Source organism: Larimichthys crocea, chromosome X, assembly GCF_000972845.2.
Source record: "Larimichthys crocea isolate SSNF chromosome X, L_crocea_2.0, whole genome shotgun sequence".
NCBI classification, from domain to species: domain Eukaryota; kingdom Metazoa; phylum Chordata; class Actinopteri; family Sciaenidae; genus Larimichthys; species Larimichthys crocea.
Window position 1 is genome coordinate 35,943,110 of NC_040020.1, and position 18,049 is coordinate 35,961,158.

The 18,049-nt window shown below is 39.7% G+C and overlaps 1 protein-coding gene across 1 annotated transcript in view; it reads right to left on the minus strand.

The window, feature by feature from the left end:
* zmat4a (zinc finger, matrin-type 4a) overlaps positions 1 to 18,049 on the minus strand; it is a 108,155-nt gene that overhangs the window by 27,363 nt on the left and 62,743 nt on the right. Inside the window, exons 3-4 of the mRNA XM_027282929.1 lie at positions 16,249 to 16,405; positions 6,024 to 6,245 (exon numbers count right to left, since the gene is read on the minus strand). Of these exons, the coding sequence (XP_027138730.1) occupies positions 6,024 to 6,245; positions 16,249 to 16,405 (379 nt within the window). The remainder of the gene's footprint in view (positions 1 to 6,023; positions 6,246 to 16,248; positions 16,406 to 18,049) is intronic.

The following is an 18,049-nucleotide window of genomic DNA, read 5'->3' on the forward strand; positions in this document are numbered from 1 at the left end:
TCACATATATGTGAAGCACTTATGAGACTGAGGTTTAGAGAGATGCAGTAGTTTTCAGAAAGTTTTGCTTTGTCGTTGTAAGGAATAACATTGAGTGAATTCACCTTCGAGCCACAAGTTGACGCTGTCTGTAAAAAATCTCATCAGTGCATGTTTTTTTATTGGAAACTATGCAATTTTATGAGTTTTATGAGGATGTTTTACTGTTGTTTTATTGAAACCATTCTTTCCTTTGCTTTCACAAGCTGGTTTGGGTCCCTCACTCTTAAAAACATAAACAGGTTGCAGTACATAGTTATGGTGTGTGGCAAAATTGCCCACAGCCTTCTGACTGATTTAAATACTTTATATGAGACTAGGACCGTTAGGAGGGCACAGTCAGTGCTGGCTGACCTCCTGAATGGCTGCTTCATGTTGTTGCCGTCTGGCCGTAGATTCCGTAGACACAAAAACTCTTTTGTTCCTGCTGCTATAGGCTTTTTTAATAACTCAATGTGAGATGTAGTATGTATTTATTGTGTATTTTAATGATTGCTGTTACCTTTGTTTGTATACAGTATGTGTTATGCTATTTATGTTACATCCTGCTGCTGCACAACAAATTGCCCCACGGGGATAATAAAAATTCCTTGAACCTTGAACCTTGGAATAGCACTGAGTAGTACTAGGCTTAACACATTCAATGAGAGTGGGCTCAATGAAGAAAATGTACTTAATAGTATAGAAATATATTAGTGCTGTCAAAATTAATGCGTTAATTTTGTCGATTAATTTTAAAGAATTAACGCGTTAAAAAAAAATTAACGCAATTAACGCGGTTTTGTTTACTTCCGGTGGCGGCCGCCATTTTGGATGTGGCAAAGTAGAGCTTTGTTTCCCAGATATATTAGTGTGTGTGTGTGAATGAGTGTATAAGAGGCATTAACTTAAAGCCCTCACGGAGACTGCGCCCTGCACGGTCGCCCACATTGCCCACAGCTAAAACCGGCCCTGCTTGTATTAGTTTACGGGCAGATCTGCCACATCCAATATGGTGGACGTAACGTATCGCAGCAACGGACCAACCTGCTCAATGAGGCATCTATGTATATGTCTATGATCTATCCTAACTAAAGGAGAGTCTATGTATATATGTCTATGATCTATCCTAACTAAAGGAGAGTCTATGTATATATGTCTGATATCTACCCACTCTAAGGGAGTCTATGTATATATGTCTATGATCTATCCTAACTAAAGGAGAGTCTATGGCGAAAAGATGGATAAGGACAGACTTTTAGGGGGAACATTTCATTTTAAAAAGTTACCTGACGGCTCGTTGGACAAAAACAAGGCATTTGCACAGTTTGCAAAGCCGAATTTAAATTCCACAGAAGTAACACAACTTTAACATATCACCTCAAAACAAAACACCCTGTCTACACTACAAGAGTGTGGCACTCGTCAGTATATTTCCTCATTCTGGCTTTTCTCCGTTTGCACTGTGCATATGTGCACCTTAAGCCAATAAAATGAATGAATTTAAATATAGTTTCTCTGTGTTTATTCTACATTAATTTGATCATTTAACATAAATAAATATTCATTATAAGCTTCAGTCTCAAAAAAATGCATTTAATTTATTGATACATTTATTGATAGATTAATCGCGATTAATCGCGATTAATTACAGAATTTTTTGCGATTAATTAGTTAATTTTTTTTAATCGATTGACAGCCCTAAAATATATTTCCATGACAAATGCCACCAGATGGGCTTGATCTTGTTCCCATGCATTAAGCAAGTCGTGGCCACGGAAAAAGATCTTGTTCCCACGTGTAAATAATTTGTGGCCAGGAACATTTTTATATATATATATATATATATATATATATATGTGTGTGTGTGTGTGGTAAAATTGTCTTAATCTCAAAATCTAATCGAATCTTTAAAGGAAAGGACACATCACTGTTTTTAAACCCACTACAGTGATAATGAAGGAGAAATGCTTACACAATCTGTTCACATTACTGTTCTAATCTACTATCTACAGCAAATTAATTTTCCATCCTGTTTGCAATTCTGCAAACATTATAGCTCTCACTGTTAAAGTAAATGAAAGATCTACACAATATTCACTACAAACATTGAACAGAATGAGCATATGAGCATCAGCAAGAAGAGTTACTCAGACTGCTATTTGCAGTAAAATGTTAAAGTTAGACCAAAAAGACTCTAAAGGCATTTGAAGGAGCACAGGTGTGCAGTTACATAAATACAGTATGCTACAAATATTTTTTATAGAGTTCACTGACTATCTTCATCACTTTATATAAACACCATATATACAAATACCTATAAAACTTTTAAAGACCTCTTTTTAAAAAAAAAAAAAAACCTTTCATGTGATGGTTGGAACTAAGAGCTGCATTTGACCCCGAAAGAGTCTTCTCTTCAAATCAAACTGCAACAGCGGAGTGGTAATGGACTGTCAATGCATTTACTCTTTACTCTCTGTTTTTTTTTTATTACTTTACCATCAATTTTCCACAGCCGCACAGTGCTGTGTACACAACAACAATATGCAGACCTCTGGATGACGGCTGTTGAATATTTCATCACATGGCAATCTTGAGTCAGACTGCATATTTTTTCAGCAATTTGAGAAGTGCAAGGACGTGCTGGAGGTCAGGCAGAGGGAATGGTAGGCAGAGGATGGGCGAAAAAAGAGACAAACTGAAAAAAGGAGATCCAGATAAAGATGAAAAGAATAAATAAATAAAGTCCCAACTGCCTGGCTGCCCGCTGTGCCTGCTAAGGTCCCATTCTCTTCTCCACAGGCTCTCAGTGCTATATTTTTGCCTAATACAATGATTTGCCACTTCATTACTAATTGATTATTGCTGGAGAGAAATACTCATTAGCCCAAGCTGAATAGCGCAGCTAGCATGCTTGATTTTCTGCCACTCGATAATGACTGTGTTGATGATGGCAAATCTGTCTCCTCATAACATTGTGCAAAACAGACAGTGTAAACGAGGTAAATAACAAAGAAAATGACACAATATACTGGTTTCTTCTAATGTACAGCAATATCTACTTTATGTATGTATGTATGTATGTATGTATGTGTGTGTGTGTGTGTGTGTATGTATGTATGTATGTATGTATGTATGTATGTATGTATGTATGTATGTATGTAGGTTTATGTGTGCATATCTGTATATCTATATTATACTGCACAAAAATGCTTAATGTTTATCATTACTTAAGTAATGATATTGTATAATCACAGCCAAATATACCTACCTACATAAAACCTTAATTACCAACATGATGAAGGTGAACTGACTTCAACCACTCATTTTGCCCTAAACAGCCATAGTGCACCTATAGGCATAAAGAACCAATCAGGCCTGTAGTTAGAGGTCTGTGTCCAATCCGCTGTGAAGACTTGTTTCTCCCATTCGGTGCAGTCACGCACCGATGCCCTTTACATCACCTCTGGGCTTCCTCTGCTCTTCTGGCAGCCAGCCTTCCACTGGCTGGAATAATATTGTGTAATTGTTATTGACATATTGTGATTTAGAGAGGATAAGCAAGAATGTTCTCTCCTCCTCTGTAAAATTAACAACTTGTGACACCCTGCTGAACTGCAAAGAAAGGCAAGCTGACAGCTGCAGCCAAGAAGGCTGCAGTTCAACAGGACGTACAAACGGTCAGAGTTCTTTCCAAATGCATGCTCTCTGTCCTGTATCCCTGATTACATGTGTCACATTATTGGCTGCATTGTCTGACAAATGATAAAGAACGGCCACTTAGACCCTAACATAAACTTTGACCTGTTCCCTGACAGCAAAGAAGTGTTAGAATAACAAATAGCAAAAGCTGCACTCTATAAACAATGTAAAAGAAGACTCAGATTTTTAGATGATCCAGAACGTGGCGGCATGCCTGGTCTTCAGTCAATCCAAAGAGATTACCCTGCTACTCATCGGGCTCCACTGGCTACCTGTAGCAGCCCGCATTAAATTCAAATCACTAATGCTGACTACAAAGTACTGACTCCAGTTCTGCACCCACCTACTAAAATGTCCTTTTACAGGCATATGTTAACTTTTGACTAATGCACTCCTTCAATGAATGGCGCCTGACTCTGCCACCCGTTCGTTCAAGACAATCCAAACTTTTTTCGTCTGTTGTTCCCCGTTGGTGGAATGTCAAACCAGTTCCTACCAGATCAGGGCATCCTTCTCTACATTTAAAAACCTCCTGAAGACCTCCAGCTCTTCAGAGAGAACCTCCTCTCCAGCTCTTCAGAGAGAACCTCCTCTCCAACACTACCAACAACTGGACATGATAATCTAACCCCGCTCAAGAACTGTCACTTGATTCTATGCAGGTAGTGCTTGTTGCTGCACTAACATGTAAGTTACTTTGCATAAAAGTTTGAGCTAAATGGATAAATGTTATAACTTACAGGTCTCACTCCTACAGTTTAGCTTTTAGCTTTTCTCAGCTTACTGTTTCAGTTTTACAACCCACAGCTTTACTGTTTTTGTTCAGACTTTTTTACAGTGGAACAATTCTAATAAACCCACTGAACACTACCTGCTCAACAGCAGACACGCAAAGAACTAACTAGTTAGGAGCATTTAGCAGCTACAGAGACAGATATTTGACAGTTTTTTTTTTCTCAGAAGTTGGTCGAAACTAAAAATGCGGCACAATGAGTGAAAGAAACTCGACTCTGAATGAATGCTGCTCAGTGTCTGTTTACAGTCTACAGGTAGCCAATAGCTGTTGATACATAAGAGAGACGTTAGAGACCAAACCAGAGCTAGACAAAGAGTGAATGTTGGAATTACATTTGTCAGGTGGACAGACACACGACTCTAAATAAATGTGTCTGCTAGATGTATACTGTAAATGGGCAACTATTTGCTAACACATACAGCCATATCAACTTTGTAAAGTAATATTATGCAACTGTTGAGTTTACAGCTTGTTTGCTGCCCCAAATTGGCCAAAAATAACTTAATACAAATTTAAATGAAGAATTGCTGCGGTTATATTTTTTGGTATCAACTATCAAAAACAGCTAAATGGACAATAGCCTTTGTACAACACATAATGACACATTCACATTAAGATTTATACACCAATATCACAGCCATCAGGAGAAATGACCCACTCTACCATCTTAATCACAGCCAACCTTTTAAACACAAAATGTTTGCATGGAATCATTACTCAGATTTTTACTTTACTGATCTATCAATGACTTTTAGGCTGCTTTCTATTAACAAACCTGCCGGTTTTCTTGACAAACTTTTTCTTTCTTTCTTGTAAAACAAAACAAACTGAGAGGTTTCTGATAATTATCTTCGTCTTTGATTGGAAGTCATCAGATAATGAATCATGTTGTGTTTGTGATGTTCAATTTTGTTTTCTTGTGTAAAACGTAACTATCTAATAATACTTTGTGTAATTTAGCTTGAATATACTTTACCATTCATGCCCATAAATCGTTTTTTGAATATGGCTTTTCACGTGAGTCCTAAATCATTTACACATATTTCATAAAGAAAGTTTTCCAAGTTAAACTTTTAAACATTTAATAACAAATAATAACAAGATATGTCAGAGGTCAGAGTCAGTCAGTCTGATGAAAATCGCTTTATATCACTCACTTATTAAGTCTGACAGAGCCAGTGGCATCGAGACATAACAGAGACAGCTGTAGTGGACATTGAAGTCATTTTTTACATTAGATGTTTACATTTTTGTGCCTAAAATACAGTACTTGCTCCCTTTAAATCTCAAGTTTAAACCTCTACAATTGCCACATTGCAGTCTAACACTAAAATGAGCAATGGTTTATATTCTGTAACTGTTGTAATCAAGAAGCTGATAAGCAAACAGCATTAGCTCAATAGCTAGTGGAGAAGCTGTCTACTTCAAAATGTATGGATTAATTGGTGACGTATTGATAAACTATTGATTACAACAGAATATAAAGCATGTTGTGATTTCTGCATACCTTTCATCTCTCCCATATCCAGGGTCTTGCCCAGCTGCTCCAGCAGGTCTGCTCTGGCAGCATTCTTCTTGTGCTTTTTGCCATCATAATGTTGCTGAGCCATGCCAGGGTTGTTAAACCAGGCGTTGCATAGCTGGCAGTAGCGGTCCGAGTCACGGCGCTGTCGCGGGGAGGTCGTGGGAGATGTTTCTGGGGAGCTCTTTACAGGACTGGGGGACACTTCTGAAAGAAAAGTGACAAGAAAACAGAAAAATGTTATTTGTAACAATGTAACCAGTGAAAATGACTTTCTGCTCAGACATGAATTGAGAAGCTGCTAGCTGAATGATCTGTACATGGCTCTCTGCGACAAGATAACACATCGGTTACCATTGAAGGTTAGTGAATTTTGTCAACCCGTGTGTCTGTGCAGTGTGTTCTGTGTCAGTGTGTTAGTCACCAGTGCTATTATATCATTTTTCACATTTTCATGGTCTAATTTTCACATTCACACATATGTGTGTGGGCCTGCTGTCATTAAGGAGAACAGCACTACAATAATGAATTTACAAAACACAGTAAAGTAAAAAAAGGATTTCCATGTTAGCCAATCAACTAATCAATTAAATTATTCACAGCTTGGCTTAGATATTGATGCTTATGATAAGACGTCCCTACAACAGTGCTAATTGTCTAAAATGTTATCCTGTGAGTTGGGAGAATTTTACCACACACACACACACATGCACACACACACACACACACACACACACACACACACACACACATTATATATCTATATATATATATATATATTAGTGCTGTCAAAAATTACGCGTTAATTTTGTCGATTAATTTTAAAGAATTAACGCTTAAAAAAAATTAACGCAATTAACGCGTTTTGTTTACTTCCGGTGGCGCCGCCATTTTGGAGTGGCAGAGTGTAGCTTGTTTCCCGATATATTAGTGTGTGTGTGTATGGGTTGATAGAGGCATTAAAATTAAAGCCCTCACGGAGACTGCGCCCTGGGCGGTCGCCCACATTGCCCATAGCTAAAACCGGCCCTGCTTGTTTTAGTTTACGGGCAGATCTGCCACATCCAATATGGTGGACGTGTTAACGTATCGCAACAACGGACCAACCTGCTCAATGAGGCGTCTATGTATATATGTCTATGATCTATCCTAACTAAAGGAGAGTCTATGTATATATGTCTATGATCTATCCTAACTAAAGGAGGAGTCTGTGTATATATGTCTATGATCTATCCTAAACTAAAGGAGAGTCTGTGTATATATGTCTATGATCTATCCTAACTAAAGGAGAGTCTATGTATATATGTCTATGATCTATCCTAACTAAAGGAGAGTCTATGTATATATGTCTATGATCTATCCTAACTAAAGGAGAGTCTATGTGTATATGTCTATGATCTATCCTAACTAAAGGGGAGTCTATGTATATATGTCTATGATCTATCCTAACTAAAAGAGAGTCTATGGCGTAAAGATGGATAAGGACTTTTATGGGGGAACATTTCATTTTAAAAAGTTGCCCGACGGCTCATTGGACAAAAACAAGGTAATTTGCACAGTTTGCAAATCCGAATTTAAATTCCACAGAAGTAACACGACTTTAACATATCACCTCAAAGCAAAACACCCAGTCTACACTACAGGAGTGTGGCACTCCTCAGTATATTTCCTCATTCTGGCTTTTTTCTATTAGCACTGTGCATATGTGCACCTTAAGACAATAAAATGAATGAATTTAAATATACTTTCTCTGTGTTTATTCTACATTAATTTGATCATTTAACATAAATAAATATTCATTATAAGCTTCAGTCTCAGAAAAACGCAATTAATTTATTGACATATTTATTGATAGATTAATCGCGATTAATTACAGAAATGTTTGCGATTAATTAGTTAATTTTTTTTAATCGATTGACAGCCCTAATATATATATATATATATGATAAATGATCACATTTTGACCACCCTTAAATTCTCTATGCATAGCTCTACTGTGTAGTATGTTCCATCAGTAGTAAGCTGTGTTATGTTACGGTATTATGTATGTAACATTTCTTTCTTTTCTTTGCAGATGACTAACAGTATGTCGACACAGCCTGAAATCACAAGTTTGTAGCCAGCAATTCAATTCAATTCAAGAGTTTATTGTCATTGTCCAAAGGCAACAGAATTATTTGTGGAGCTCAACACAGAGCAGTAGTTACATTTACAAAAAAAAGTGCCAGTGCCCCCCTCTCCAGTTCCCCTTAAAGTGCAAAGTGACAGGATAAAGTGACATTTGTGCTTGCCCCCCCCCTCCCAGATCCCATGCATAAACAGACAGCAGACAGAACAATGTGAGGGCTTTAATGAGCACTGATCTGCAGCAATGTAACAATGACTGCAGCCCAGCTAACGCAGCCCTCTGAATAACAAGCTGTTATTTCCATTAAATGCCTGAAGAGGAAAACCTAAATTATACTTGGCAAACGGATTAAAGAGCCTGCTCTCCTTGTGGCTACCCACTTGTGCCTTCATGCATGGATGACAGCATTAACCCTGAACAAGCGCGGCGTTGCACTGAGTGCTCCCCAACACAAAACGACACTATCAACTTAATCAGTTTTAACACTCGAATGCTCAGCCCACCCTAAGTCAACATTTAGTGTTGTCCCATTATGTACCATTACACTAGTCAACATTTCAAAGTGGCAGCTCGAGAACCTTAACTGTCAGCAATTGGCCCTCTGTTTATTTTGTGAGTCAGAGCTGAGAGAGAAGCAGAGCGGAGTTTGAAATTACATTTTCCATTCAGCTCTTGGTTGATGCTCTCATCCACAGCAGCATTATGTAGGATTTGAAGCCGTGACTTTGTGGCTATAGGGTGACCTCTCCATCTCAGGCCAGTGTAAACTGTCAGTCTTGATTTAATCTCTGTAGTACCCTGTGCAAGGAAGTCAGAGGTCAGCTGCAGAACAGAAGCCCAGGAGCTGTTTGGATGTAATGTCTTTCTCAAAGGAAAGTAGCTTTCAGAGAGGGGGGCGTTAATCCACAATGCGCTTCAACAACGCAATCCAAGGACAAAAACGAGCCATTCTATAACCATCCTACTAACTACATTTCAGATTAAAGGACCACTTACAATAAGTGACCCACCTGCTGCTCCTTTGTAAGAAAACTACAGTTGGTATGATGTACTGACTATACTGTGTAGAGAACTAAAAGCTGTTCAGATACGCTGTAACTTTCCTGTTTTGGTTCACTCTCACTGTTCTTCTAGCATTGTTTTTGGCTGCAGTTTACAGAGAAAAGGGAGTAATAACCACTGTACATCACCTGCTCAGCACCAAACAGCAGAGTTGTTTTATTGTGACGAGACGAGAAGACAAAGCTGATGAAAGCAGTAAAAATGAATCTAGAACTTTGCTACAAAGTTTGGTGTGGTGTAAGAACTGTGTGGAGTGGAAGAGGAAATGAGAAGCAAAGAAGAGAAACTCCAGGAAATAATGTTGCAAATACTCAAGAATAAAGCAGCATGATTACAAGACCTAAGCAAAGATCATTTATCATCATCAGTGTGACCCAACAGTATCCTCCTCCAGCAAAGTGTAATCACACTGATTTAATACTCCTCCTGGTTTTTACGTCAGACTGTCCCAGCCATTTGTCTAGCAGCCCACCAGTTTTACCTAAAGTATTTAGGTTTACGAGGTGGCAGGCTACTCATTCATAACAGGCTGTGTTATTGCAGAATGGCTCTCCAGTCTCATAGATAACCCAGCAGGCACATCAAGGAATGAAACCCTTTCCTCCCATTTAGTGCATCATTAGAGCCATACTGTTTAACACCCCTCTGTGCTTTGATTGAGGGCTCGGCTCAGTTCAGAAGGCGGGGCTCATAGGCATTGCCAAGAGGCAGCTGGTGTAGACTTGGTGTGGCACCTGCTGTGTAAAGGACTCTTAAACTCTACGAAAAGGCCCTCGCCTCTTTATATTATAGGTTTAAGCATCAGTAAGATAAAAATGTGCCTTATTTTGCTGCACAGGAATGAATTCGTGAGCTTTGGACACACAGTGCTAAGCACTCAGAACACTCTGAGAGAATTGCAGCTTTTTCCTGAAGCTGTACAATTTTTTTGACATTGATGTCTGAGAAGAACATTTTTTGGGAGAATCATCAGTACACCACAGTATGAATCATGCAGATGGTCTTGATTTATCATCATCAAGTCAAGGAGGTCCCATCTCATAATGGCAGGCATCGAGTCAGAGGACACACACACACACACACACACACACACAAATGTGAGGGCGAAGGGTTGCCTGTTGGCACGGAGACTGAAGCAATGTAGCATACAGACTTAAAATACAGAGTTCCATCTACTGTGTTACTTTTAGTTTTAATGTTAAATTTCACACTAACAGATTTTTTGGGATTAAAGATTTCAGGTTTAAACAGTGGGATAATTTAAATGAAGTAGGATGGCTAACATTTTTTTTTAACTGAAACAGATTTGCAGATCACGTTTTGGACATTGCTTTAGTCTTTTCTCTTCTCTCACCTGTGACCATCCACATCGAAACACTCCTACATTTAAATCCCAGGCAGCTAGCTTGGAGCTTAATTATTTATTGGCCTTTTGGAATTTGGAATTAAATATAAATATAGCCTTCCTCTGGCATTTGAAAGTTATTTTTCTGTAGACGGAAACTGCAGATGAAGAACAGAAATCAAACAGCATTTTGTTTGCTAATCAGCTGGTGATTCCTTGGTAGGACTACAACTCCAGCTGGTGTAATCTGGCACCACCTATGCCGTACATTCCTGTAAATGTATTTTAAGTGCTGTAAGAACTATTTGTGGCGTATCTGAGGGCGGACAGGATGGCGCAGGTTTCATCAGCGTTCTAAAGACTGTAGCTGCATATAGTAGCTTCTCCGTCCTTCATTCCATTCTGTTTTCTATGGCAGTCATTAGTCATATTCAACTCACTTAGAGTTTGTCTCCAGGGAGATGCATACCACTTGTGTTAGATGAAAAGCTTACATTTCTAAAGGAGCTTTACATAAACAGCCTCATACATTCATGCAAATGCATTTTGTTAAACTAGCAGCGTTTTATTTACTAGGATATCAAAACAAATGGAAGTTATGAGGTTTGGAGACAAAAGCAGCGCTGCAGCAGACTTTGAGATCGCACTGCTGCATGGACTTGGTGCCGTCCTGTGTAGATTTATTTACTTGGCTTCGGGATGTTTGTGTGAATATGAGCTCATCATTGACCAGCCTAGTTAATAACAGAAAACTAAAACTGCGTTGGTAGTAGATGAAAACATCACTGTCATTTTGCAGTGGTTAACAGCACAGAATTATGTTTAAAAGCCAAATCCCCTTCTTGCATGGCATTTGTATGCAGACAGAGGAGCAGTACGAAGTAGAGCTATTTAGCATGAACAGAGTTTTAAATCTGAGGCGATTCAGCATCTTTGAGGAGAGAGGATCAAAGTGCTCTGAATCCATGCGGTTATCTCTTCCTACAATGCTGCTCCCTTTTTCAGCTCACCAGCCTCTCCTCTGCCTGTACAATTCAGGAAACAAGACATTTTCCCACATTTTCACTTTGTGTCTGATGAGGAATCTCTCAAACTGTGCAGGTCATGTATAGCAAACAAACAAAACATCTCCAAGCTGAACATTAACAGCAGGTTATTTGTCCTTTAGACTGGAAATAAGAAAACAGAAGAGTTCTAATAAAAGCAATATGAGTCCCATGCCTGAAAACCTCCTCTTCTTCTTCCTGGTGGTCCAAAACACCTGGTGTACAAACACTAACACTCCCCTCCGAGTCACAGCCCAGGCAGCCTGGCTAACAAACTGTGCTAATATAAGCTAACAGCAGCCACAGTTGGCAGCAGTTTATGTAACTGTCCATCAAAAAACTCTCACTGAGTTGGGTGGTCGTACAGTGGGAAGCTAACAGTGGGAAGGTGACATAGTGCAGAAACAGAGCGGGAATGACAGAGGCACCGTTCACCTGATTACAAGTCAGTTCAAAATCGATATGACTTAAAATCATGTTTTTTGATGGAGTAAGAGAACCATAGTCATGTTACCATGTAAAGCTCCAGATTTCTGCTCTCAGTAAATCAGTACAGGGAAAATACATCTCCCCATTAAACTGCAGATGTTAAAGTGACATTCATGGCAGCACTTACGTTACAGACTGGAAACAGGCCAGAATGAGGAAATAGTGCTGAAAGAAACCATGTGGAGGAATATAAAAATACACATAGCTTTGATTCTATACCAATACTGAAGAAACATTAACATTCATTCAGCCTGCACATGCTCCAAAATAGAAACTGAATAGGAAGTGCAACACATTGCTCAACACACAGTTGATATTCAACTGAATAGGCATGCAGATGAGCATGTGTTATATGGGTCAGTGAAAATCTTCACATCAACACTGCTTGAGTAAAAGAGCAAAGAGAGGTTATTTTGTTAGTGTACAGAGGCTATGTGTAATACAGCGGCTGAGGACACATCATTAAACATTCATTTCCACTGTCAGACGAAATTCTCGTATGTTCAAAAGGTTAATTTGATATTCAGAACAATAGCTTACACAGGGTTTTTCAGCACAAGGATTTCAGATTGATGATGGTGCATTTTTTAAATGTTTATCATGGGTTTTGAATGGACCCGAACAGATGATGAACACCGTCTGTTCAAAGGGGAAAAAAATTTGAGTTTATGAGGCTCTCCATGACAAGAAATATGCTTCATATTCTCCTCAGTGTCTGTTGAGGCAGCAGCACCTGCATGGATCTTTGGTGTTTGGGGTGAATGAGGAAAAAATTGCTTGGCAAGCTAGAGTTTTTGCAACTGTATGCCAGCTGACAGCAGGCTGGAACAAAAGCACGTCCCCAGAGGCAGGTGGATCAACAGAGGAACTCAGCCAATCCACTGACGTTACTTATGTAGAAATCAATAGCTCAGGCCTCCCGGTGCCCTGAATTTATCTTCCTGACATTTTCTATTTGTGACAGATCTGGGTGTCTGTACAATAGAGGAGCTTTAAATGACTTTTTCAGACCAGTACTAACAGTTCCACGTGCAGCAGATCCAACCTTTTGTTGACAGACTCAATCCTTTTCCTTTATGAATGTTCTGATGGTAAATGTGGAACTATCTCTATGTACTGATGTTAAGACAGAGTAAAAAAAGAGAAATACTTATTTCAGTTGTATTCATCTCAGTGAATATTAATATATAGAGAGAGATGTACTGTTCCATAATTAAATGCAGTATTCAACTCTTTCAACAACTAAAGGATCAGAAGAAGCACTGAAGAATTTTTTGTGATGAAAATAATCAAATTTAACATTAGTGGATGTCAGCACAAAAAAGCTGAATATCAGCAACGGCAATCAGAAAAGTAGGAATGTTTTTTCCACTGTGTAACACATTAGGGGGAGGAGGCTCCTCAGCAGTTTGCTGGGTGTCAATGCGATTAATGGCTGTGTCTCCCCCTCTTTTGGCTGGGATGAAGCTGCCTCTGTTCTGAACCACTGGTCACAGATGGCATGCTTAATGGCTGTGTCTGTCACTGACATGTGGCAAAGGAAGTGAAAAGCAGAAGGGTGCAGTCTGAGCTCTAAATCATCATGGGCGGCCGTGGCTCAGGCGGGTCATCCACTAATCTGATGTTCCACGGTTCAATCCCCAGCTCCTCCAGTCTACATATCTTCTGTCTCTGGGCAAGACACTGAACCCCAAATTGCTCCCATTGGTGTGTAAATGCATATGAATGCTTAGATCCTAAAACTGATGAGCAGTTGGAAGCTAATGCCATCAGTGTAAGTACAGTCTATTTACTATTGGACAGCATCAGACTGCAATCAGAGTTGTTAGCAAAGATGCAGTCAAATAGTGTTGAAGGTCTCTAACTCTAATGTCAAAGGTTCTCTCATTATTTAATATGTTGACAAATTATCAGATATACTACTGTGGAAAAAAAATAGCCCTGTGTGCTTCCTGTCCACTGGATCTGGAGAGATGTTTCGATTTTATATTTTTTCAACTCTTAAATCCTCTTCATACTCATTCATACGTTCTTACCTGAAATATTTTTATTGTAAACTTCAGAATTGAATGATGCACAAATATTCACTAATACAGTGGCCAAAACTTTCCTCACAGAAAACAAATTGCAAACTGCTGTTGCCCTTCAGTAGTTTAGCAATGAACTCAAGTGGAACACTGTATTGAGAATAAATAAAACTTCAGTCTGGCGTCAAGCTCTGTTTTGATCACTCCCTAAGAACCTAGAGTATTTCTACCAGCTAAAGCAAGAGCAGATTGAGTTCAATGCAAATCCGGGAATAAAAGAGAACAGAGCCCACAGGTGGATTCTGGGCTGTAAATGCAGTGTGGGAAGGAGCAGAAGCTTTGTGAACATTTGGTGGGGATGGTCCAAAAATGGGAGACATCAGATAATGCCACTAAAAAAATGCACTGCCTTATCAGCCAACAGAAAACTTCCAACACATTGAAAGTAATGCAGTAATGAACACAGTAAAACACATAGCTATAATACAGTATGCATATAAATGACTCGGTCAACTGGACCCAACAAACCAAGAAAAGCTCAAATATGATCTATTCACATCCACACTGTGGCTCCACAACAACCTGAACATATCCTGTTTGCTTTGTTTCTAGTTTACTCTTTCCCCTGTGATCGTCACTCATTATTCCCACACAACTGTCAATCTGAAGTAGATTCAGGTGAGCAGCTGTCACTGGACTACAGCAGCAGCCTCAATTACCCAATAAACCAGTGAACCACATCAGCTGGTTAGGCTGCTCTTAGAAAGTTGTAATTGGCCGCAAAAAAACATGACGTGAAACATTTTCCTAAACATAACCAAGAGTCTATAGCCAGCTCTGTGAGGCTACACTTAGGTACAAAGGCGTGTGAGGGTAAATGCTTCAATACAAGACAAGTCAGTTGTTTTTTTTTTATAGTTGACCCAGAGGGGCTCATGTATTGTGTGTCTGAATCAAGTCATAGAGATATTTCATTCAAAATGACAAATGTAAAGCTCAAAATAGTGCTTGAGCCCTACAACCACTGCGTGAGAGCACACAATAGTACCGGTAGTTCAAGCTACAGTACAGTACACCTAATGACATCTTTTTCACTGGCTATGAACAACTGGTAAGTAACTGCTAAGCAGCTCCATCCCAGGAAAGGGAAGTGATATGTCCTGTTCATGCAGGAGTGACTTAAAGTTAAAGTAATGCATGCTAAAGACTTGTCACAGATCACTTACATCTGAGCACTCTCAGATTGTTGTTGTTGCTAAGTTTCCTGAAGAGAGCAGTGAGAGAAATGACCATGCAGGCTGCCTCAATGTGAGCTCAAAATAATGATGAAGGGAGGTCAAAGAGCACTGTTTGTGCTCCCAGGTTGTCAAATAACGACACTTTAGGTTGGTGGATCAAAGATAGTTGATTGATGAGTTCCATTCTCAGTACCGACTCCACCTATTGTGTCATGTGTCTCTCCCCCAAGCCACCTTGTTCCCCATTAACATCAGTATTTGACGTTCTCAGCTCTAGCATGACTAATTAGTGAGTGCTGGTAAAGGTTCGCATTGGACAGATCCAGGACAGACTTCAGGGTGGTATCAATCCTCTCATTTACAGTAACTCTAAAGGAGCCAATAAGTTTATTTTCCAAAATGGAAACGGCATATGTAAAATGACTAAAACTTAGTGCTGTTACCAAAGAAATGATTCAGCAGAACAACACAGTTCAGAGAAGATGCTCGGTTACAGAAACAACAACTGAAGTAAATGTGTTCCTCCTGCAGCCGTGCTGCTCTGTGGATTTGGCCTTTTGGCTCCTGCAGTATTTTCTAAAGCTTACAGCACCTCTGTGTGTTTGTAATGTTTCACAGTGCTGGAAACAGTGCACTTGCACACTAATATATACACTAGACAATAATATATTAAACACTGGCAATGCTTTTTGTTCGGACTCAACTCAGACACAACAGTGGGAGAGATGTGGAGAGAGCAAACCCTGAGTCTGCAGTCTACTCCACTCCACTTCACAGGTAGATAACACAGCCAAACATCATCAACACATATGGCATCTGGTGTGTCATTCCTAACAATAATATGCATAACAACGCTTTTTTAAGAGGGGAAATACCTTTTGTTGTGATGACAGGCTGTTCCCCCAGTAGTAGTTTTAGCCTCTTGGCGTGGATTTTACCTTGGTAGTGTGACTGTGCGACGACTGCTGAGGTGAAGGACATGTTACACAGCGTGCAGCACTTATTCTTGTCCACATCGCCCTCATCGCTGCCCTAAAAAACACAGTAACATCTTATCAGTGATACATCAAAGAATCCAGCATGACAGTTATTTACCTTTGGGAGCTTTGTTTCAATCAGTCATGTCAAATGTATTATGAAGAAAGTATAGTAGGAAGACAGCATAGCGCTCACATTGAACACCATCACTGTTCTCTACCACTTCCGTTTCAGATGAGGAAGGGGTGTCACCTTAAAGTGTTTTGATCATGGCGAGATGCAAATTAATTCAAATCTGTGTTTTAAGGGGTGATAGCTGGGCCAAGCAAACAGCCAATGGTGGACTGCTCTCTGAGCCTCCATCTGTGCAAGCTGCACTGAAACCCATTATCCTCAGAGAACAGAGCAACCCGCCATGCATGCAGCAAGAAAGATGGATACCACTGTTTTTACTGAGAAGTGAGAGGGAGTAGAGGAAAACAATGTCCCGCCACGCAGGCAGGGTCAAGAAAGGACTGATATTCAGAGTGGAGGAAGAGGAGAGGCAGGAGAACTCCAGGACCTCATTCAGATGTCTGTCCCTCTGCCTGGTGCACGCTACCAGATATAGTCAGTGAACAGCAGGTCTCAGCATGCAGAAAGTTGAACTGGGATTATGAGCCCATTCACCTTCAGCTTCAGCACAGTTGATGTAGGTTTCTGTTAATGCAGTTTCCTGTCCTGACGGATGAGTTTAGATTGAATCTTTTTCATTTTTATTATTAAAGTCAAACAGAAATGAACATTTATTTATGCTGAGAAATATACCAACAGAACCACTGAAAAATATGAACACACCTTCTCCTTCTCTGGTTTGGTGTTAGTTTTGACCTCTGTACATACTGCACATATTTTGTCTGTTAAATTTCTTTTCTTTGGACATGTTTTGATTGTTGTGTCAAACCTGCTCTGTACACAGACGTAGCAAAGCCAGTGACCAACCTCGTTCCAATAATGTAACCATGGGGGGAAAAGCATGAAATTACTGAAATGTAACGGTCTTAATGGTCTTTAGGAACTATGAAATTGGAAAAACCCAACAGCGTTGTTTATGCTTTGATGCACTGGATCAAAGCAACATTGATTGACTGAGCTACAAGCCCTGGCTGTGTGTCATGACTCATAAATATATTCCAGCGGTGCAAAGTGTTTGTTTACTTTGGAAGCATTTTCATACACTCACACAGAATGTCCAAACAGTCACAAACTGTTCTCATCCCTGCAACTACATTACCTCACATTGGCATCACACTAATGAAGCAGGCAATTAAGCCAATTAATGGTTTAATGATGACATTTGCAAAGAGGGTTGGGTATGAAGCAGTGCTGAGAAGTGCGGTGGTGTGTGCAGCCATGCTACTGTAACGTAGTGATGTGCCTCTTCCACCATTCTCTGTACTGCAGCTGTGATGTGACTGATGCAGCGCATCATCAAGCTCTCTGTGGTGCACCTGTAGAAGTTTGTAAGGATGCTGGCGCTCTTGACGAACTTCCACAGTCTCCTTAGGAAATAGAGCTGCTGGTGAGTTTTCTCGAGCACGGTGTCATGTGTACTGTCCAGGGGAGGTCCTGCACACCTCAGCATCCTCAATGTAGATGTATGATGTCTGTCTCTTGAAGTCCACAATCATCCCTAGTTTTGCTGGCATTGTTCTGACA